The sequence below is a fragment of the Pezoporus occidentalis genome, unplaced genomic scaffold (genome assembly GCF_034315485.1).
Source record: "Pezoporus occidentalis ecotype Australia unplaced genomic scaffold, CSIRO_AGI_Poc_V1 ctg49, whole genome shotgun sequence".
NCBI lineage: Eukaryota > Metazoa > Chordata > Aves > Psittaciformes > Psittacidae > Pezoporus > Pezoporus occidentalis.
This window is the reverse complement of record NW_026915824.1, coordinates 3,624,038-3,646,670: the sequence shown is the minus strand read 5'-3', so window position 1 is coordinate 3,646,670 and position 22,633 is coordinate 3,624,038. Positions and strand designations below refer to the sequence as shown.

At 39.5% G+C, this 22,633-nt stretch overlaps 1 protein-coding gene across 1 annotated transcript in view; it reads left to right on the top strand.

The window, feature by feature from the left end:
- The window catches only part of BANK1 (B cell scaffold protein with ankyrin repeats 1), a 140,685-nt gene that overhangs the window by 114,919 nt on the left and 3,133 nt on the right, over positions 1-22,633 (top strand). Inside the window, 5 exon segments of the mRNA XM_062636739.1 lie at positions 5,021-5,117; positions 6,506-6,793; positions 9,749-10,006; positions 19,410-19,478; positions 21,738-21,919. Of these exon segments, the coding sequence (XP_062492723.1) occupies positions 5,021-5,117; positions 6,506-6,793; positions 9,749-10,006; positions 19,410-19,478; positions 21,738-21,919 (894 nt within the window).

Genomic DNA, 22,633 nt, shown 5'->3' with positions numbered 1-22,633 from the left:
GGGACTGTATGCAGTATTGAGGTCTGCACTGAAGAGAAAAAAGGAAGAAAAGACTGGAAGTATAAGTGCAAATGAGTACACATCCACTTGGTTTTCTTTTATAATTATATTTAGAGAAAATAGTGATAGTTTCTTTAGGACGCTCTGACCCCAGAGACAAAGACATCCACGTACCTGCATAGTTGGTATCAGATAATTCTAAAAGCACTACTGTAATTGCATCCAGGCTTTATGTGCCCTCGCAGCCTTTCTAGCAAGCCCATATAGACTGTGATAGCTTTAACCATCATTTGGCAACTTGTTTCTCAGTGTCCAAGGATTATCTTGTTGCTTAATAGTCAGAAGAAGATGCCTAAAGCTGTGTCTGTAGGACAGGCATACCAAGGTTGTCTTCTGATTGGAAATCATGAGCCATAGAGTAGTGGGAGACAGATGAATGAGCAAAGCTTCTCTTGGCAGAGCTGCAGACTTGAATATTGGGAGTGCAATAAGAAGAAATGTTGTGGTGACATGTTATAAACAAATCAAGCAAACAGATCCATCTCAGCTCTGAAAAAACAGGCCTTAGTGTGACGGGATAATCTTTTGAGATGTCTGATAGCAAGCTTGAATGGTTTCCCACAAGCAGCTGGAAAAGCCCTGGAGTTCAGAAGATCAGATAGTCTTTATCCTAAACAAATTAAAGGCAGCACCTTTAGTTTAAACTGGTGTTCAAAGTCTTGCTTCTCCCAGAAAAAGGCATAATGAAGAAAACTGGTAGGCAGGTGAACTGACTGATGTGTGAAAATTGAATCAGAATTAAGATTAAAATTTAGGTGTGGGCTGCAGGGAGCTGCCTTGTTTGTGCTATCCTGCTTGGTATACTGGCTACAAGAAAAATAATTTGTACCGAAAAGAAGGGAATCACCTAGCTCAGCCAGTAACGCACTGACTTTTGGGAAAGAAAATCTTGTCTCAAGGAAGGAACACATGATGTTCTTCAGGCATCTTATACACAGGATGCAAAAACATCATTTCATCCTGTAGCAGAAGGTGTCTAGGGAGAATGCTGCAAAGTATACCGTGGTACACCTGGCAGAGTCTGACTTACATGTAGGGAAGAAAATAGTGTTAAGTTTCAGTATTTAAGATTCACTGAAGAGCTCCACAGAATATTATGTATGCATGTCATTTAGCATTGTAAGTGGCTCTGCAGTAATGTGCCTCGTTCAGACTTAGAGTTTGCCAAGACAGCATGAGAGTTACCAGTACAATGGCACTGAACACTGGACAGCACAGAGCTGTGACTTGTGAAGGCAAAGTCTGCAAGAAACTAGAGGATAATCCACAGAAAGGGTGACAGGTTTGTCAAGACAGAGACACAAAACTGTCAAATCCATGTCAGCATTTTACTGCTTGATATTTAAGCCTGAACAAGCAACTCCTTGTTAGTCCATACAATACTGTAAATATTCCAGTGCACTTCTGTAAACTACCCTATATCACATCAGGGACTAACTTCCATAGGAATAAAAATTCTTTTTTTAACTCAGGCCTAACTAAAGAGAATGTCTTGTCAAAAGGATCAGTGAAAATTTTACAAGCAATGGTAAGAATTTTTTTTCTCCAGCAGTTTTTCTATTGCGGCAATCCAGAAAAACTGAGGAGGTAGGAGATAGAGTGATTTCCTAAATTGCAACACAAACATGGAAGTCTCTGTTACATACATTTATTTATTTCTTTATTTTAAGAAATACCAGCACAATAAGATGAAATGGAGATGTGAGTCTGAATTTAGAGTCACAAGGGAGGTAATTATTCAGTGTAAAAAAGATAGAGAGATATACATATATACACACAATTGAATTTCAGCTTGTTAGGGGCCAATTTTCTGGATGAAAATGGCAACTAATATAGAGAGAATTGGAAAACAGTGGGATCAATCACATAAGAATCACATGAATTAGTGAATTATTGCCCTAAGCATTGTCCCAGTTTGAAAGCTGTTGAGGAATCTCCCACAAGGACTTCTGTGTTACTTTGTTTCTGGGAGCATAAGGTATGGATGTATATGTATATCCATTTATATTTTATATATAAAGACTTATGTGAGCTGCAATTGATATACTTACCTGTGAGTTACAGTTTTTAATGAAGTGCTGATGTCCAGCTGCTCCTCACTTTTGCTGTAACTGGATACAATATCACTGTTGGGTTAGATTCCTCTGAATTCTTTCACATTTCCATCCTTGCTGTACAAGAAGGTACAAAGCACCACATTTCAGTGGTATGGGCCCTTACCATGGGGAAGGGTTCCCTCTTGGTAAAGGATTCACTGGAGAGAAATGGTTTTGATGGGTAACAAAATCCTTTGTATGAGAAGGAGGAAATCTTTAGAAAACATGCCTTAAGAAGGATGGCTTTTCAGAAGGGCATTGCAAAAAATGCTAACAGGATGTTTATAATAATTTTGCTAATGGCATTCCTGAGTAAATGACAGGTAAATTGGTTCAGACTTTGCATAAGAGGGATAGCTTTGAAGCTATTCAAAAACTCGGCCTTTTTGAAAGACAGTTAAAATTTCTGACAGAAAATGAAGTATCTACCTTTTGATGTTGAGAGGTGGCATTTTATCTTGGGACTTTAAACATCATCACACTTTCAGAGGACTTTCAATTCATTCCAACATTCCTGTTGCATTTTGAGGTAAGGAAATTTTATTGCTAACTCACAAACTAGAGTTTCAAAACTTCAGAGCCCTTTTCCATAGTCTGTTGTGAGCAGTTCTGTGCTGACAATAGCAGCTTTTTTATACCTTTTTGTAAGAGTGGTTTCTAATAAAGTTAGTTCTTCCTTTGGAAACTGTCTTGACATCTGTAAGAAATCTCTGAGTACATCAAAGAACCATATTCAGCCAGACTCAAAAGACTTTAAAGTTCAGGTCTGCATGGATATTGTACACTACATCCTAAATTCTGCTACAGAAACATCATGCTAGCTATGCTATTACATTAAAATTATGTGACCCGGCCCAGACACTCTAAACCTAAAAGTAATGGGCATTAGTTTAGGGCATCATGGCAAGTTTTGCCATCTCAGTAACAGCATTATTCTGATTCAGCTACATTGCTTTGCATTCTTAAATAAGGACACTCTCCACTGCCTTTGGAGACACTGCACCATTTTCAGCTGCATGGTATCACCATTCCCAGTGTCAGAGGAGGCTTTTATCAATAATCTGTGCATTATACAGAATCTTTTTTTTCTAGCCTGAACATATTTAGTTAAAGACTATTTCCATCTATTCAGCTTTTCTGTGTCTCCAAGGTCCAGGAGACATTTAGGAAGTGTAGTCAGTGGCTAAACTTCTGAACTGCATCCTGAATTCTAGGAAATCTTCGAAGATTCAGCATTATCTGTGGAGCTACTATAAGCTAGCAAGGCAGGCTGATCCTCAGTCTTCTGAAACACTGACGTTTCAAAGGTAGATAGATATTAATCATATCTATTCTGTTGTTTTTCTGTGAGTCACCAGGTTTCCTTCAGTTGAGAAATATCTTTGCCAATGAAGAAAACCAGAAAGTGCCAGTTGTTTCCTCCACTTACCCTTTTGACCTCATTCTACTAACTGTCTATCCATCCATACTTTGTGTTTGCAAAGATAAAAGTGAGCACCTTGAAAGAATTTCTCTGGTGTGGTACTCCACTGTAATAGGGGGACAGCTTTAATGCATCTAGAGTTCTGCTTGCTTTATTGCTTCTGCACCCATCTTCTGAGGAGAAATACATAACTTTTCATGAAACCCATTTTTCTCCCAACTGTGCAGTTACATTTAGCACATGCAGGCCTAAATCTTTTGAAAATAAATATTCTGAAAAGCTCTAACTTCAAGGCTGTTAAAAGGTATCCTACATCTGTGAGGTACAGAGGAACCAGAGAAATGATGAAGAAGTACAAGCAAAACAAGAGTCTCTGATGTGCACATTATATGGGCATAGAAGACAGAAATTAATACTTCATTGTTGGAGGCAGGTATAAATATGTAGAAATCCAGGTACCTTCTTAAAGCAGCAAAACAAAGTGGGTCAGGGGGATGTCTGATGGCTGCGATGCCTTGAAGACCAGTATTCATGAGGTGGCTGTGTACAGAAACCGCAGGGAAGTAGGCATTTTTGGTTCCCCAGAAAACACCACCATTTCTCCAAATGTTTTCCCCTTTCACACAATGTGAACTCTGTGACTCAGACAGTGGTGCAGTGTCCCAGGAGGCAGCAGGATACTAGGAATGAATGTCAAGTATGGCATGAGCTCATAGGAGTCAGTTTCTGTGCATGCAGAAGGGTCTCAGTTCTTCCTCTTGACTTCACTGTCCACTAATCTGCTTGTAATTAATCTTGCAGACTGGATGATACATACTGCGTTTCCCTGCCTGCTTTGGGGTGGTGTATTCAGACTCCCAGACCTGACATTTTGTCATTCAAAATTCCTGAACAATTATTGAGGGCTCCATTGTGCCTATGCAGGAGTGTTTAATATTACCCTTACATGGGAATGAAGTGCCTGCTGAGTTCTTTGGAAAAAAAAGGTACCTTTTGAAATGCCAGTTCTTTCTGAAAATCAGCAGTTGACAAGTGTGTGATACGTATTTCAAGACGGCAGAACTGTCTGTACCTATGTATGTTGCAAGTTTGCTCTTAGTAGCTAGGAGTGAGCAGAAGTTTGTTCCTCTTCTGCTTGAAGAAATAACTTGGTAACATTGTAGAGAACCAAGCGTTCTGACCTTCACCAGGCTGATTTAAAATAGCCCTGTGTGAACCTAAAAACCTTTCTAGGTGAGCAAAACCCAATGCTTTGCCACTTTGGGGTACTGAGGGAGAACCACTACCATACTTTGCAGTCCCTTTTCTGGTTTTTCAGTGCACATGCAGGTTTTGGTACCAACCACAAGGGTACAGGAACTGTTTGCAGTGGGTCCTGCAGGGTGTGAAGATAGGAGATGATGAGATCAAAGCAAATGTTCTCCTTTGTTTTTCTTTCTAGATTAATACAGCAGACAATTTCACCAATTGCAAGGTGGAAGCAGAAGACGATGACACTTACGTGGTTATGCTAGGCTCAGAAACTCAACCTGCCATGAGTAAGTCATGTTGTTAGACTGCTTTATCAGTAGCAAAGCATGCACTGTATTAAATGAGTGGGATTATGGACAAACAGAGGAGGCACATTACTTTCCATTTCCACATGTTACTGCAGCTTCCAGAGAGTGCAGATGTCCTAGGAGAAGGGAGAAGAAAGGTGAGGGATTCAGTCATGGTAACAAAGTCATTGGTCAGTTAGACCTCAGTGCAGCCACCACCCCTCCGTGTGGATTCTGGAAATCTGTGATCTCTGTGTGTAGAAAAGAGCTGAATTCTCCGAGTTCTCAGAGAGGGGAGGCACTGCCCACAGGTGCAGCCAGCACCTATGTGGAGGCACATTTTGCAGTGTGATGTTCATACATCTAAGCATAAATTGATTAGAAGCTTATTAACAATCTGTGTGGTCATATGAATTCCCCTTGAAGATTGCAAATGAAATTGCATTTTTGCATTTACTGATGCCGTGTATTTTGCGTATGTTTTATGATACCATGGATCATAAAGATAAACTTTATCCTGTTTCTATCTTATCTGCTTGTTAACAATGTCTCACATTCTATATAAAAAGGTTATTTCTTATTTGCTGAGTTTAAACTTGTTGCTTTAGCCCTGATACGTTTTCACTGCCTCTGTCAGGCTTTCTATGGGAACACCTCAGGGTGAGCACAGGGAAGACCACCACAGATTATAACAGCTGACTGTGTTAGCCAGCTGAATACGCTAACCTCCCATTTGAATCAGTGGTGAAGGAAAGGCATCACCAAAAGATAAATCAGAATGGAAACCTGCATCAAGGGTTGGTATTACTTGCTCTGCATTTACTGTAAGTTTGGTGGCGGACTTTATGTTACTGAGGTTGACTATCCAAATCTGGGTGCTTTTGTTCATGTAACTTTTCCCATCCATACGCTATGTTCTTATTCTGTGGTCCATGGGCCACTAAAGACACAAGAGCTTCATTTACACAGGAGTACAGCCATGTCTCCCAGGGCAATGTTTATTTAATTTTAGAGAGATTTAAATAAGCACTTGTATGAAAACAAGTTACACAGCTGTGTGAGCTACAGCTTTGTTTTACTAAGTGTGGCACTGTGCTGCATTGAAAGCAAGTTAAGTGTGTGTGATTTCAGACTGACAGCAGCTCTAGAGAAGTTTAACACTACATGCACGAAGATGGTGTGTGTCAGAATAGCAAGATACAACAAAAACTTCCACTGTTGATTTGGTACATATTTAAAAAGCTGTTCACTGACACTATGTATTTGACAGCTTTCCTACAGTATCATTTCATAAAAGTTTTATTAGCAATTGTGTTGCTTCTGTGGAATCCTTGAAACAGGAAATGTTTCCCGATGGCAAATTTTAAATGAAATAATGCATTCTTTAGCATTAAAAGCCAAGCAGAACCCAGGAGATCAATATGGAATTGGCTCAAGATGCCAACAAGAAGCTGAGGTGGGTGAGGAAAAGAAAGATGATATAGAAGACAGCAGAGAGACAGAACATGAAGATCAAGAAGATTCATACAGCTTTCACAACCGTCCTGACAATTTGTATGCCAGCATACCTGATGTTCTCAAAGAGAAGAGAAGAGACTGCTTTTTTTGTAAGGGGCCGCCTCCTCCTCCCCCTTGAAACCTGCCTGGCATCCTAAGACAGAATGATTTATCAAAAGGTACGACCTTGGGAAGAAAATAACCCCAGGCACAAACATGTGCAAATGCAGGCTAGGTGCTGCTGTAGAGGTTATGTATGGTTACTTCTAATAGCAGTGGCTAGGCAATACAGGCCTAGTTCTGCAAAGCAGGCAAGTGCATATGGGCTTTCCTGCACCAAGATGTTCATGACCAGGCATCTCAGCTGATACTGGAGTATGCACTGCTGGGTTCAGGTTTTAGGTTTTCCTCACTCGGCCCATCTCAGAGAGCTGCTATATCGTGCATGATGCACTGGTTTTCCAAAGTAGCCTGAAACAAACTATTCAGGTTGTATTTTTGTCAAGTTAAATATTTACCATTTTAAGATATTAAATTCTACCTTGATTTAATACAGCTTGGAATTTCACAGGTAGAATTAAAGCAAGTGTGCATAGAGAAGTAACAGTATATTACATTTTAGCCAATGTTGTGGTTATAAATACAAAGCCATATTGTGCTGCAGATTGAAAAGAGAGGGAGAAATTATGACCTGCAATGAAATGCTTTGCCTTCTTTTTTTTCCCCCTTTTTTCTTTTCATCCTTCTGCCCCAGAGTAAAAACCTGAAATTGTGTTGTATTTTGATTCAACTGATGAGAAGCCCAAAATACTATTTGCCTCTCTTTCAGAGGGGATGATTATCATTTTTTACTCATTGGGAAAATAAATATGCAAAAGAAGTCAAGCTTAAATACCAGTGTTAAATAGTCACATAGGGGAAAATAAACCCTTCTTATTTGTCCTGGATACTACTGGTAAGTGCACACACAAATTGCTTCTCAGTTTCTCCACTGCTTATTACTGTTAACTCTGTTTTTAAATGTGGCACAACCTAAGAGAGTCTTAAATTACTATCACGAAGCACACTGAAGTCATCCAAGTTCGCATAAGTAGATAGAAATAGCTTTCTAGCCTTACAGTCTGTTATAGGTAGGGTTTTGTCCTGTTTTCTCTGTGAAAGAAAAAGCTGGAAGTCATAGGTGGATTCTGAAAGAAAGAATAAAATTAATTTTAAAGATGTGTTTTGCTTCCCATGAAATACTCAACTGCAGCTATATGTGTGCATAAATGAGGGTTCAGGTTTGGCATATAGGATTTGGTAGTGTAGGTTTGAAATAAATGTCTGTCTTGGAATAGTTCTCATAGCTCTACCATCAAGTAATGTGACCCTCTGCCGAATGCTGTCTATCTGTATGTGAGTACCAGCTTAAGAGAGCTTCTTGGCTACATAATGTCCTGTGCTGAGTGCAGTTGGCAAGGCAGAGTTTGTCTAAAAACACTCCTGTGTGAATAGTTTGTTTAAAACATGTTGTGAAGCTTTCTGAAGCATTAGCCTTGGTTTCATCATTGGGGAGCAAGGTGGGGAGGGTATGAGAATTCCTCTAAATAAGGATGAGGCTTGCTTTCAAGGGGGAGTTTTAATGTGTCATTGCTACCTAGTTTTATCGGCCACCTGCTTTCAGTGTTGCCGTGGAATACCTAAAGGCAAGTCACCTCTTCCTGAAGCCTGTGTTTTGGCAGTGACACGACAGTGCCCCATGTGGGAGTTAAAAGAAAGAGGATCCTGCAGAGCAAGGAACAGAATTTCCATAGTGACATGGAAACAGAATATTTTTAATATTAAATATGGCAGGTGTATTAATCCCATTTGCTGCTTTAAAACGTTTTTATGACTTAACCAGAATGCATATTGATTGGACATATTAATAACACATCCCATTTATAAATATATCCCACTTACAAAGACTGTTTGGTTCCTCTGAACCCATAATAACCTCCCCAGGGAATTAAGTGGTGGACTCCCCACCATTGGGCATGTGTAAGATTGGGCAGGACAGGATACTGGGACATCTAGTCAAGGTCATGCTTTGTCAAGAAAGGTTGGATCAGATGATGCCTGAGGTCCCTTCCAGCCTATGGAAGGGACTCTCTGTGGGGTTCTATGATTCATAAACAGACAAAGTAATTCTTTTAATAGCAGCCAAAGGATTGAAAACCCTAGTAGTGACCACGGCCTAGTTTAGCAGATACACATGCACAGGCAGTAGATTACAACATGAGGAAAACATGACTCAGTGCAAGAATTCCAGGCTCCTGTTTTTGCAGGAGAGATGGGTAATCAGCACAAGAAAGTTACAAACATCTATGGGAACACCAGCCTCAGTTATAGTTTCTAACTCTTCACAGTTTTGGGGGTTTTAAAGACAAATCAAAACAAACTCAAGTATTGGGAAACTTGACTCCTTTTAATGCAGTAAAATGTAAAAGGAATGCAAGTACTGAGCAGTTATACTATGAAATACACAAAATGTAGGAAGTACAGAGAGTCAGAGGAGTTACTGGTGGGGGGGATAGTCTTAGCATAGGTTATAAGAGGTCATAAATTTCATCCTTGAGCCCTGTATGGGGCTCTTTAAACTTTTTTTCACTTTGTCTTGCACTCCATCTTAGTAAAACCCTCAAAACCATGTGGGACACTTAAGATGTAGGAAAGACAAACCCCAGCATTTGCTAGAATAACTTTCAATTCTGAAGTCATTGTTGCAGCAGTTAACAAATAGCCTGACTCCAGAATGCCGAGGGCCACAGGTACCACTTAATTGGCTTCACCATTAAAGCACATATTTGTGTGACTCTGGTGGGAGCACCTGGGGCACTCAATATTTCTTTTAAATAAGCCCATTTACTTTGAGCTAATAGCTAAGAATCTGGTTTTGATAATCTGATGTAAAATCATGAGGATGCTCTGAGGTTGGAATTATTCTTCTGGGTCATCCTTTCTACTGATTTAGATGATCAGAAGCCTCTGAAAATCCGAGCGCTTTAGAGGTGAAATTAAGTCTCAAGTTACTTTAGGAAACTCTAAAGCTGTAAGTTAAGTCCTGATCTCCTTTCTGTACTGTATATGTGGAACACAAGTCCTCGCTTTTTCAGAGAGGAAGTCTGTGGAGGACGGAAGTGAAAGACAACATGGTGATGGACTTATAACAGCATGCTACAAAGAAGATACATGCGAGAGAGACAGTGAGGGGGAAGACCTGTACACTTTCAGGATACTGGATGAATCTGTGTATGATTTCATACCAGTTGAGGTCAAGTCTTTTATCGTGAACAGGCCGCCAGCCCCTGCCCCTGCCCCTCGTCCAGTATATTCACCAGTCAGAGAGGAGACTGCTCCCTATATAGTGCAAGGTTTGTGTGCTGCTTTCTAAATATTTGCTGTTAGAATATAGACTTGTCTCTTCTATTTGATGAGTGTTTAAAAGACTTGTTCAGTTACTTTCAAACCAGCAAATAAGTTGATTCACTCAACCTACTCTCTCCTTCGAAATGAGTGGAGAACATCTCAGACTAACGTTAATTTTCAATTTGCATCTCAGATAGCATCATTATTTTTGTTTACATTTAAAAAACTTATGGCCATATGATGAATAAATAAGAATCACTGGGCTAGCTGGGAGCATGTCAGTTTTAATAGTGCAATATAAAATGTGCTATTTGAATTGCCTTTGCTTTTAGTTTCTTTGTCAAAATGTTCTTAATTCTAAGAGAGAAATTTTAGAGATGTATAATTTATTTTTTTTTTTTATTTTCCTGATGAGAACAGTAAGGAGAAAGGCCTGTGGGAGAGCTCCTCTTTCAAATCTCCTTTCTCTAATGCAAGATGCTAGAAATGGCCCCTGAGGAAGGATTATGTCCTTTTACCATTTCTGTAAAAAAACAGGGGACCTTTTGGAGCTTATACATGGAAATTTAAAGCTGGAAGAGATCTTTGGTATCCTGCAGTTCAATTCAGACTGAGGCCAAAATTCAAAATAACAAAAGGGATTTCTGTGAACCTGCTGCAGAGATAGACCTCTCAGCCCCACAGTACATACTCCCTGCATTACCAGCTCCCTCTGCAGAAAGCTGGCTATGCATAAGAATAAATGGTAGAAAACCAGGCTGACAAAGGTTACCAGTAGATTGCCTACTCCATCCAGTGAGTGTTCTGCACTAAGGATTTTTACTACCTAGATCATCCTACCAAATACAAAAGAGCACCTCCTTTTTCATGCCTATTTCAGTCAGTGATTTATTCTTCTTAGCTAGCTCTCCTCCTCCAGGCTATGTAACTCCAGGTGAGGGCCAGAATGTGTGGGCTAACACATTTATCATTTAGTTGCTCTTTCTTCAGCACGTTCAGGAGGTACAAGGATGAATCATTACAGTAGTTAAAGGGTAATTCAAGCACGAATGTGTAGGGGGCCTGTTACACCTGCAGAAGTCCTGAAATGGCTGCTTTTACTGAGATTACTAGTGCTGTGTTTCAAATCTTCGTCCTCCATCATCATAGACAGGCTAGTGACGTGAAAAAATTTACTGTGAAGATGCTTTATTTGGGAGATTACTTTTATTGTCTGTTATTGCACTATAGTTTTTCACTTTGTCTAACTATTCACTAAGGAAGAGACTGAGGAACTGCTTTGATGGGTCTGTGGTTCTTCTATATCATGTATTTATATATATATATATATATATATACACACACACACACACACACACGCACCTCCACGGTTTTTAGCTTTGCTTTTATAACAGGTAGTGGTAGAAAAATAGACAAATTAGTTTCCTGTTGTTCTGTGGAATCAGCCTCTGGCTCAAGTTTATTTACTGATACAAGAAGTATAGGTGGCAGCACTTCAAGAAATCTTCAGCTGACCACTTCAGCTTCTTGTATTGCTGGCCATCCTGCTAGATCCAAGTCTGGAGTTTCTTATTCTCCTGTTTTGTTCAGGGATTCCTGAGATAGTGAAATTTAGGATAGAAGTGATACATCTTCAGCTGATTTTTCTTGCAACTTGGTTTGGCAGGTTTTGTCCTTGTCCACACTGGTTAAAATATTCTTTATCCAGTCCAGCAATATCCCAGTTACCAGTTTATTATATGAAAACTGCTTATAATCATAAAAAATTGATTGTTTTGACTGTAAAAACAAGAAAAATTCGTTGCGGTCCATCATTAAAATCTCCATATGTTTGTAGCCATTGCTTTATGATTTAGTCTAATCAATGTAAAATAAAATTACTCTGACTAGGGTATATATACGTTTTTCATCCCTCAAATAAATTCATAGTTTCAGGGTTTGTTTTCATATATTATGTTATAAAGACCGTTGCAAACGTTGCCAGTTTAAATAATCGAGAAGTTAGAATTGAGGTAATTTTGCTGCTTATTTCTTTCTCCCTGCCACAAACATTCAGTACAGTCCGTAAATATACAGCCGTGTACTACTATATATCACAGCTATTTTGTTTCATCTAGCTGTTAAAGTGAGCAAGTGTAAGACGCAGAACTTTTCAGCGTTTTTCATTCCCATTTTTGTTTAAAATATAGTTCGTGCCTTCCTGAAACACTGTGTTCTTTCAGACCTTCCTGCAATAAACCCTTTGATTTGTTCTGGATCCACTGAGGTTTTGGATGCCCAATATGAAATAACTGAGATGCCATTTTTGAGATTAACAGCCTTATATAATATTCAAAGCAGAGATCCCAGTGATTGCAGTAGCCACTATGAGTGTTCAGAAGTTCATATTAAATTATTAGTGTGACTAGCCAGCACTCTTAATGTCAGGGATTCACAAGCCTGATTGCTGGCTGAAATGACTTGTCTGGGGTTACACTGGGGCTTGGTTGGAGAGAGGAGTCCTGTTCCACAGAGCAGCTTTTAGATACTTAACTGAGGCATCCTTCCCTCCACTGTGTTCTCTCTCCATTGACTAAATACCTTTTAACTTATAAAACATACTGAATAATACTTCTGTAAGAAATGCATTGTCTTCACCGCACAGTTCTGGTTATCTTCAGAGCCATTCCCTTCTGGTGTTCAGTAAGACACAAGTTCTATGGGGAAAACGGGATTAGAGAACAAAGTGTGATACACATCAGAGGGCCACATTAAGTCACAGTCACCCACAGCTGAACAGATCCCTCTGTACTCTGGGAAGGAAAGGACTGCAGGGCCTGTTGTGACAGTGTATGCAGAGGTGCAAGAGGAGGATTTCTTTTTACGCCTTCTGTACCCACAGAGGTGATAGAAAATTTTGGGCTTGTTTATTGGCAAAACAAAGCTATGCAATGCCTTTTGCCTCTTGGATTGCATGCTGATGTCTCCTTTTTAATTTATACTCTGAATTCATCAGAACAAATCAGGTGGCTGAATCCTCATGAGGGTTTTCACCACACATTGGAGCCAATGAAGTTACAAAAGAGTATCTTCCCCTTTAAGCAAAAGTGGTGGTGTTTCCTGAAAATAGCAACAAAGTGAGCAAATAGCCCTCTATGATAAGTAGCCTTCAAATACAAGCTCAAGGTTACACTAGACGGAAAGCCTGCTCCCTATAGATTACCCCTTGGTGCTTTGAAGGACAGGTTATCGGTACTCTTGCTCTAGAGAAAACAGAACATGACAAGCCCATTTTTAGAATCTTAGATCAAGATCAACACTTCCAAACCTAGGCAGCAAGCTCTTGGTGATGCAAGGTGTCGTAACTAAACTATGCAATTTGCAGTTTGAGCATCTGAGCTGAATTTGCTGGCAAACCCTGGGAAACATGAGTGAGTTGATAGATTGAAAACATAAGTGTTCAGATTGCTTTTACTCAGTTTCATTTATTCTGTTTTCAAATTTTAATGAATGTGCTAACTACTGTATTGAATACTGCTAAGCGTACTGCATCTTTAACAAACAGGGAGTACATTTGTTCTTTAATTTAGACCACTGCAAGAATTCTGCCTTCAGTGTGAAAGGCTCATCAACTGATGGAGCCACAAATTGGTGCCAAATAGCTTTCTTGTCCAGATGGCATGCACTCTTAGTGTGCTCCCTTTCCATTCCTCAAGTGCTTAGTATTCCTTTGTAGGTTATTTTGGTGTTTTTTTTCGGTAGCGTGCTGCCAAAACAACTGTTAAATAAATGTATGAAGGTGTTGTGTTTTCAGTTTACAGTGTGATTTTAATGTTCCCTATTGATACCAGATCTGATGGAGCTGGAAAACAAAGTCCTCTGTGTATTATTAGGGCAGGTGCATGAGTTTCTGTCATGCCTTCCTACCACTCTTGAAGTTTGACCTACCAGGACTGCCTGAGGGCTTGAAGATTACTGTCCTAGTTCAATCATTTACCTCTTATCAGAGACCACCTCTCTGCAGCAAGGACACCTATCCTACAGCAACATAAAAAAAACTTTATATGCCTACAGCCTTTGTTCCTTTGCATGAAGGAACGTATTTCCCCTCTGTGCGCTGGAAACATTTTACTAGTTAAAGGTAGCTGTGGGACTGCGCACCAGGGTTAAAAGTTGGAAGGGGAAAAATACATTTCCCAGTTGCTATCCCAGAAGAGAATAGCATTCTCATTGCTCATCAAAATCACAGGTTATGCAGGAAAAGTAGCAGCCAGTGGATATTTTTATGGAGGCAGAATATCTCATGTACAGAATAGACAATGTAAACCCGAATGAAAGGAAAAAACATCCAGACCAAAACTGTTGGTGTCTTGGAAACTTATGGGTTCATTACTGGGAATTACAGTCATTGCATCCTGAGTTAGTAATTCATAATGTGTAGATTGTTTAAATGCTCTAAAGCAGGGGTTCCAAAGTGAAGCCTCAGAGCCCATGCAGACTGCAAAACATTTATGTTCCACAGAGGGATGTTTTAGTTCTTTCCTACAGTGAGTATAAAGTACTGCACTGCAGATGAGTTTCATTACATATCCTGAACTTAAGGGTGCTTTTCCATGAATAAAATACTAGGCACCACTGTTCAGCTGTCTCAGAGCACTTAGACTGTTTTTACAGACCTGTCTGGGAAGTGATGTACTGGCTTCATCTGCTATGTTCATTCAAGCGTATTTTTTCCTATCTTAACTTCGGTGGATTGAAACATGTACTGAATAAGGTGCACAGAGAGAAAATATTTATAGTTGCTGCCTTGTTGAAAGGCTGTTCTAAATAGCATATTTCTGGTAAAACCAGACATAGTCTACCCCTTTTTTTCCTTTACTGAAGAAAAATAGGACTACAGAAGTATTCAGTTTTTACTGGAGCAAATATTCTTGAGTATATCTCTTGAGTCCTTCCAACTTCCATGATCCCCTACATTAACTCTCTGCCAAGAGCCACAGTGGGAGAGTTCTTTTCATTGTGTATGGTACAGCAAGTACTTCAACACTGCCTTCTGATTGGCATATTGCACCAGCACCTATTCTTCTTATTCATTTATCCCTTCTCTCAGAAGGGGGTCTGGTATTTCATTATCTTGCCTCAGTGAAGTGAAGTCATCTCTTGTGGTCCCTCCCCAACTGGGATTCTAACAGATTTGAGCTCTCATTTGACAGACTCAGAGTCACGCTGCAAATTGGGAAGAGAATTGCTTATTTATTTTTGGGTTAATGTTTGCACATTGTCATTACACTGTGATTCCTTTTTAAAGCCATTTTACTTTTGGTCTGAGAAAATGGGGTTTTTCAATCTCAACTAATTATGTGGCTGTGGAAGGTAGAGGCTGACAACAGCCTTTATAAATTGTGATGGGTGGACAGGATGCTGCAGGTGAAAAACTCAGGCAGCATGCATTGAGCCACTGCAAATAACAGAGCAGCATCACAGTTTGGTGTTTCTGCAAGTTCATTTTTGACACCACCTGGTCTTCATTCTGATGAAGATCCTGTTGTGTGTTCTCATAAATGTCTTGAGTGTCAGGCAGCATGTTTAGAACAAGTGAGTGCTTCTGTACCAGTTTATACGTGGTCACTGGTTTTCTCATACCGGTACAGTTAAAGCTGGACATTCTTTTTCCTCTTGTCTTGTGACAGTGTAAGTGCAATCAGACACCTCTGCTGTCATGACAGGACAGCTTCTGGGGCTTGAATCTTAAGACTGTTAAATACTTTGTATAGATTTTAGGAGTGGTCCTTAATCATCTCTCACAAAATTTACTGATTAGCATTGCACCAATGACCTCTGTCTAGTCCTCATGCTGAGTGATGCTCAGTGTGTTAGCAAACAAAACGGACGAAAATAAAATGAGTTCTAAAAAGATGTGAACAAGCATCTGCAGAGTTCTCATGTCTTGAATAATAAGCATCATTCTACTATATTCCTTCCTTAGTATTCTCTGTGTATTTGTCATCCCTTGCTGTGCTACATCTAATTTACAGTCTAATCCGTGCCAGAAAAAGAACTTACAAGTTTTATTTGCCTAGGTACTGTGCACACACAGTTGAAATGTTAGAAATGTTTAAATAATGAGGAAAAAAATGGAGCAGGCAAAGATAGGAGTCTCTCCCTGCAACATATCCCAACTAGCAGTTCCTCCCTCTTCCATTCTTCCATTAATCATGAGTTAATTGTGTGACAATTCTAAAATGAATGAAGCAGAAACCTGCTAAGAACAAGGAGGAAGCTTACAAACTCACTGTAATTTGCAACTGAGTTGAGATGTGTTAGTAAGTGCAGCCCCAGTGTATTAATTAATTTGCATTATCACTTAGCTTTGTGTTCCTATAAAGACTTTGTTCCCCTGGGTTTTAATTTTGAATGTTTCCTAAATAAAACAGTCATGGCGATAGATAGATAATTTTGTTTGGAATATCAGATCAATGAAGCTAATGAATAAATACGTAGTGAATTTCCCTAAGCAAATGGGGTTCAAATTAGTGATATTTATTGATTGGGGGTGTCTGGGCCTTTTTTTCCTTTGTGTTTGTTCTGCTGAAAGTGTTGAGTAAGTAGGGAAGTATTAGGTATGATCAGTTCACATATCTTCCAGAGGGTAGGTCAATCAGTCTGGCTTTATTTGAATCACTAGTGTATAGTGGCAAACTATGGTTTGATTTTTAGTGGTAATGTTGCTAATGCAGCAAATTAGGCAACATCCCTCATAGTTTAGATGGGTAAAGTAAAATGTAAATTAGAAACCCTGTTGTGGTTGATCATTGCCTCCTGATATGAGGTGTCCTCTCCCATAATGTAACTCTTTGAGTGTTTTTGTTGCTTCTGTTTCTAATTATATCACTTCTTACTGCCCTATCACTAAGAAATTTTTGAAATATCATAGTGGACCTACGGTTCCTTACTGTTAAGGCTTTGAGGTAGAACCTCAATTCATTTGGAAAATCAAATTCCCGTTCTTTTTGTCAACCTCCAGCTATTGTAAAAAATGTCTTTCTTTCTAGACCCTTTTACTCACCAGTTGCTTGCAGTGTGTGACTGCAGAATGCTTTTCTTGGTACAGAATTATACACAACAGGCTTTCAGGTGTTACTATCCCTTCTATTTGTAGACATAACCATGAAAATACTAACCACATTTTTAGGCTCATATCATTATTTACCTGCATGTGTAGACAACCTCAAACAACATCTGTATCTAATCTGATTGAGATAAAGAAAACAATTCAGAGTTCCTTGAATCCCACTCACTTTCCAAGCCTGATGTTAGAGATTTTCCCAGTTTTGCATATTTGCCACAAAAATTGTGTTTTGTCATGCATTTTAAATGTTTTCTGTTTTCATGTCCTACTAGAAAATACTGCAGTAGATCTTACTCTTTGAGTTTGCTTTCCTAGAGAAATATTGAGGTTACATTTTATTCCTAAAGTGCAGTCTTACTACCTAAGAAATAAAAATGTATGTAGGGCATGAAAAGATCTTCTTCTGTGTCCTGTAGCAACTGAAGAAACAAAAGGGAATAAAGTGGAATTACTTATTAGTTCTCTCAGCCTCTTTTAATTCTGAGAAACTGAGTGAGGAGATACGTCATAGACAAAAATTGTATTGCATATTATCAGGTCAGGACATTTAATTTCCAGATTTTTAATTACAGGCATCCATGGGTACTTTGGCCAGTCACAATGAGATTAAAAATTCAGAAGGACTCTTTCTCATCATGCAGATATTATTGAAGGGTGTACATTAAGTAAAAAAGCAGAATAGAAGTACTGCAACCATTTAATCAGATTATTTATGGCGGAGTCTCTGAAAATATAAAAACATATCTCTTGTCAGCTGAAGGACTCTGGCATTCTGACACTTGAAAAAATTGCTGTATTAATATCTCTTTGCTAAGGAGCATTCACTTTATCTTCCTAAGAAATAATGGAATATATCCCTGTGCAAGATTACCTGTTTCTTTCACTCAACTACTGTATCCAAGCAGCTCATAAGTACTTAGAAAGTGGGAATGAAAGAGTAAATTTCTGGAGTCTTCCCTAAACCTGCAGCAGTTGTGCAATGCTATCTGCAGATGTCTTTCCAGGCATTCCAAAAACAGGAATTTGTTTTCACTGACCTCACCCACACTGAATACTTGCTGCCAGCTAAAATCATTTCAGCAAGATGTGGCGTGTAAAGTGGTTTTAACAATTTCACTTTGAGCTAGGAGAGTAATTCCATTTCTGATTACTCCAGCACTGCAAAACTCAGCAAAAATTTCAAAGCCTATCGATTAAAGTGCTTTCCAATCGCAGAGACACTTGAGTATATCCCTTCTCCTCCTTATGCAGTAAAATGCAGGCTGCCTGCATTACCTCTGTGTTGCGGTTACGTGAATTTCTTCTTCAGAAAGAGGATGCTATTCCAAGTATAGAAGAAAATACTGCAACCGTATATAGCAGGATTCTTTGAGAGTTACCGAGAGGAGTGTTTCAAAGTTGAAATCTACCAGTGTTACGCTGAAGATAAGGGCGTAACATCAGCAGATTGCTCTGCCTGTGTAGTTCTTTCACTCTCACTATTTAGCCTGAGAACGTTTTAAGAGCACCAAGTCCCAGCTGTTTTCATTCATCATCCCCTTCCGTACAAGCCTCCTCAGGAGTTAGTGTAAATACTTTATTATTTTGCAGTGTAGGAAGTACACCCTTAGGAATTGCTCCTTCCTCACCTCTGCATATAGCATGCACTGAGTTTAGATGTCACAGAGATCTTGATGACCCCTTTCACAAGTTTCCCTGAGAGAAGCAGATGTTTTGTACAAGGCAGCTGGAGCAGGCAGACAAGGAGCAAACCAGCATCACTGGGTTTGCCCAGGCAGCAGGAACAAGAAGCCAGGACTCTGGGGTGGATGATGGGCTACGCTGATGGAGTAAGTGATCATGCTTTGCTTTTCCCAGTGCCTGAATACAGTAGACAAAAATATACATATACTCTTTCTTAAGCAGAGTCATTATTCTCATAGTACTGTTGTATTTACTTGCCTAAGCTTTCCTCATGAAATAAGGAACAGGCTACAGTTGGTGTTTGTTCCATGTGAAAAACTCCTGAGATCTAGCTGGTTTTGCTAAACAAGTAATATGTTAATGTGATAAGTCTGTTCTATTTTCTTCAAAGCTTCTTGTTATGCTATCTGTACTATCAGTAATCCTGCCATTCTGTGCAACAGAACAGTTTTTCAAGTAATTAACATTAGCCTGATAAGTGGGTTGAGAAGTACTCCTCAGCTAGAACACAAAATTTGTTCCAGCCTGCTTTCATGAGCCTCCTTCCTTCACTCAAAATGTCTGATGGTTTTACTGCATTTTTCACCAGTTTCCTAATCTTGATAATTTTGTTGTAGTGTTTCAGCAAAAGGCCACTCGAGTGCCCAGTGACAGCAACAGAACGTACTGTGATGCCAGGAAGCCCAGTATAGAATTTAATTTAGCTCTTTCACTGCCTTGATGCTTTTCAGCAGGACTAGTAGAGATTTTCTGTGACTTCATTTTGAGTGATCTAACATCTCTTTTCCCACATAGGATTTGTCTCCTTAATGGTATCACAGCATTAAGAGATCAGATTGAAGAAAGAAAAACATAAATTACATTCTTGTGGGAAAGATTTGTAGTCAGAGCTACTTTATGCTTTTCTGTTTCCTTTCTCCATTGTGATTAAAACCAAGAAAAGGACAGATAGGAGGGCTCAGCCATGTGCTAATGCCAGCCCGGGAAATGCAGCAGGGTGGGGAGGAACAGTTCTCTCCTGGGTACCTCAAGATCCATGTAAAATGGATCCCTTGTTGCACTCCAGTTATTTGAGTTGTAGCACATCAAAATGTTGCTACCTTAAATTCCATTAATGGTGCCCTAAAATAATCGACAATGTTATATACAAAATTATTGAACACCGAGTAAAGCTTTTTCCTCTATCTTGTGTTAACAAGCATCAGGTCAGGATTAAGGCATATAGAGCAGCACATAATCACCTATTTATTTCTGCAGCTGGGAACTGCAGTCTCCAGTGCTACTGACATTAGTTTTTGTGAATGCTAAACCTCTTAGGAAAAGAATACAGGACTTTCTAGAGCTTACTGTGTTGGAGTACTGGTAGCATAAGTCTGCAAACCAGCATAGTGACCTTTTATGATAGAGAAGATAGAAAAGAACTGTAACCAGCAGGTCAAGAGAGATAATTTTGCCCCTTTGCTCTGGTAAAACCCCATCTGGACTATTGTCTCCACCTCTGGGACTCTCAACATAAGAAGGATGTGGACCTGTTGGAGTGAGTTCAGAGGAGGGCCACAAAGGTGATCAGAAGGCTGGAGCACCTCTCCTGTGAAGACAGGCTGTGAGAGCTGGGCTTGTTCAGCAAGAAGAGAAGGCTCAGGGGAGACCTTAGAGCAGCTTCCAGTGCCTAAAGGGGGCCTACAAGAAATCTGGAGAGGGACTTTTTGCCAGGGCAAGTAGAGATAGAACAAGGGGGAATGGCTTTAAGCTTTAAATGGCTTTTACAAGTCCCTTTCAACACAAGCCATTCTATGGTTCCATGATAAACAGAGTAATTTTTATGGGTCTGAAGAAATACACCCACACACCTTTTTCTGTTACAAAAAAAAGCAATTTTACCTAAACTGGTCTGATCTCTAAATAATCATATCAGATGCAAGGCATTAGGGTCATTAGTGTGTCAAAATAGAATCAACTAGCTGAGATGCAAAAGAGTAGAGATTCATGCCTAACGTGTGCTAGTATGATCAAAAGGAAGGAGCAGGAGAAACTACAGTAGGTGGTTGTTTGTTTACTTCTTTAGTGTATTTCCCTTCTCATAGTCCTTCCTCACTCAAAGTATATATTGGTGCATGACACAGCAGAAAGATTAACGCAGGTCATACTTATAGTTTAATCCTGGTTGCATTCGCTGTGCAGTGAAACAGGTGCTTTGCACCAGCCTCATACAGGGCTGGCAGAGCCCTATTTCACAGCTTCTCACTTGTTCTGGATGGGTCATTTCAGTATCAGTATCACGGAGACATGTGGTGCTGCACCTCCCTGGACCAAGCTGTGGTAACATGTCTCCTTGTCATTTCCCTTTGGCTGTGCACCTGTGTCATAACCTGTAGGAGGACCAGGTTGTTGTGTTTCCTTGTCACTGCAAGGTATTTAATGACGTGGGGGAAGGAAATCATGTGAAATTCCAAAATGCTTTCTGGCCAGATTTCAGCCCCAGCTTTTGAGAGATGTAATGTGTGAAGTTGAAGAAGGAAGGGAAAAAAGGCGCTGTGAATATTTTTTGTCTTAACAGAGCAACAATTGCCTTTAAAATGTCAGTACTATAGTTTTAGTGTTAGAAAAATTCTTGTATGAACTGATACTAATAGAGAATCCATGGGTCAGGGCAATAGTAATAAATGAAATGTTTAAGATGCTACTCTGCTACTAAGGAGTAATGGTAGAATCCTTATTGATTTGTTGCATTTCTCTCATTGGAAGAGGAAAAAAACAACCCCCTCCCAAAAAACCTTACAACCAAACAGAAGAAAGGGGAGGGGGCACTCTAAAGACAGTGTGGTTTTAATTGATGTCAGATTAGAGAATTACTCTTTGCATGCCTTTGAAAAAAGTGATTGCATCATAAAGGAATGAAATGAGCTAATAATATTTTCTACTTTTACCTTTACTGCACTGTGTAGCACACAGAGGTCATGCTGACACAGTAACTGATAGCACTGTGCAACACAGCATCCCTACTGAACAGGAAGAACTCATCCACTTGCAGGAACAGGTGGAAAACGGAACAACTTCTGTGTATGAAACCCTTGACAGATTTCAACAGTGGCAGAAGGAAAAACAGAGACTGCAGTCCTCTCAACAGGTATGAGTCTGAAATTTATGTTTCTTGAGAAGAATCTGGATCAGAAGTTCCAAAAACAAGCCCTAGTCTTCTGGCTGCCACATATGAGGTCAAAACTAAGTCATGATTTATGTATCTATCAGCTCCCAAGGAATTTGCTGCTTATCATTCTGAATCTTCTAGATGCCTGTTTCCATTGTTGTTTGATTACTTGAGAGGCTTCCTGAATTTATTTTGCCTGACTTCAGGTGCTGTTGCATTCAGTTAAAATCCTGAGTTAAATATATTGGTCTTCTGAGACTTCTGTTTTAAACTGCTGTGTCTATGCATCTTTTATGAAACCACAAACCTTTGGTAGCTGAACAAACCAACTGAGCTATTGAACAGTGTCAGCTAACAGAAACCTAACTACATCAAGCATGCATTGTTAATATATATAGACTTACATCAGGCTTTATGCCTATCTGCAAGTGTTGAATCTACCTAGTAAAATTCACAATTCTTAGCAGTCCTCTTCAGCTCCTTTATATTCAATGTATGGAGAAAATTGAGGTGCACAAAAAAACAGGATTTACAAAAGCCTACACACTGAGTCACTGAAAGAACTGCATCAAAGCTCCAAGCAAAAGAGAAAAGCACAATGAGGAGGTTTGCTAATTACTTGTAACAAGGCAGCTGGAGGAAGAGGTTATGCCCTCATTTTATAAGAGGTCATGCATTAACAAAAGTATTTTC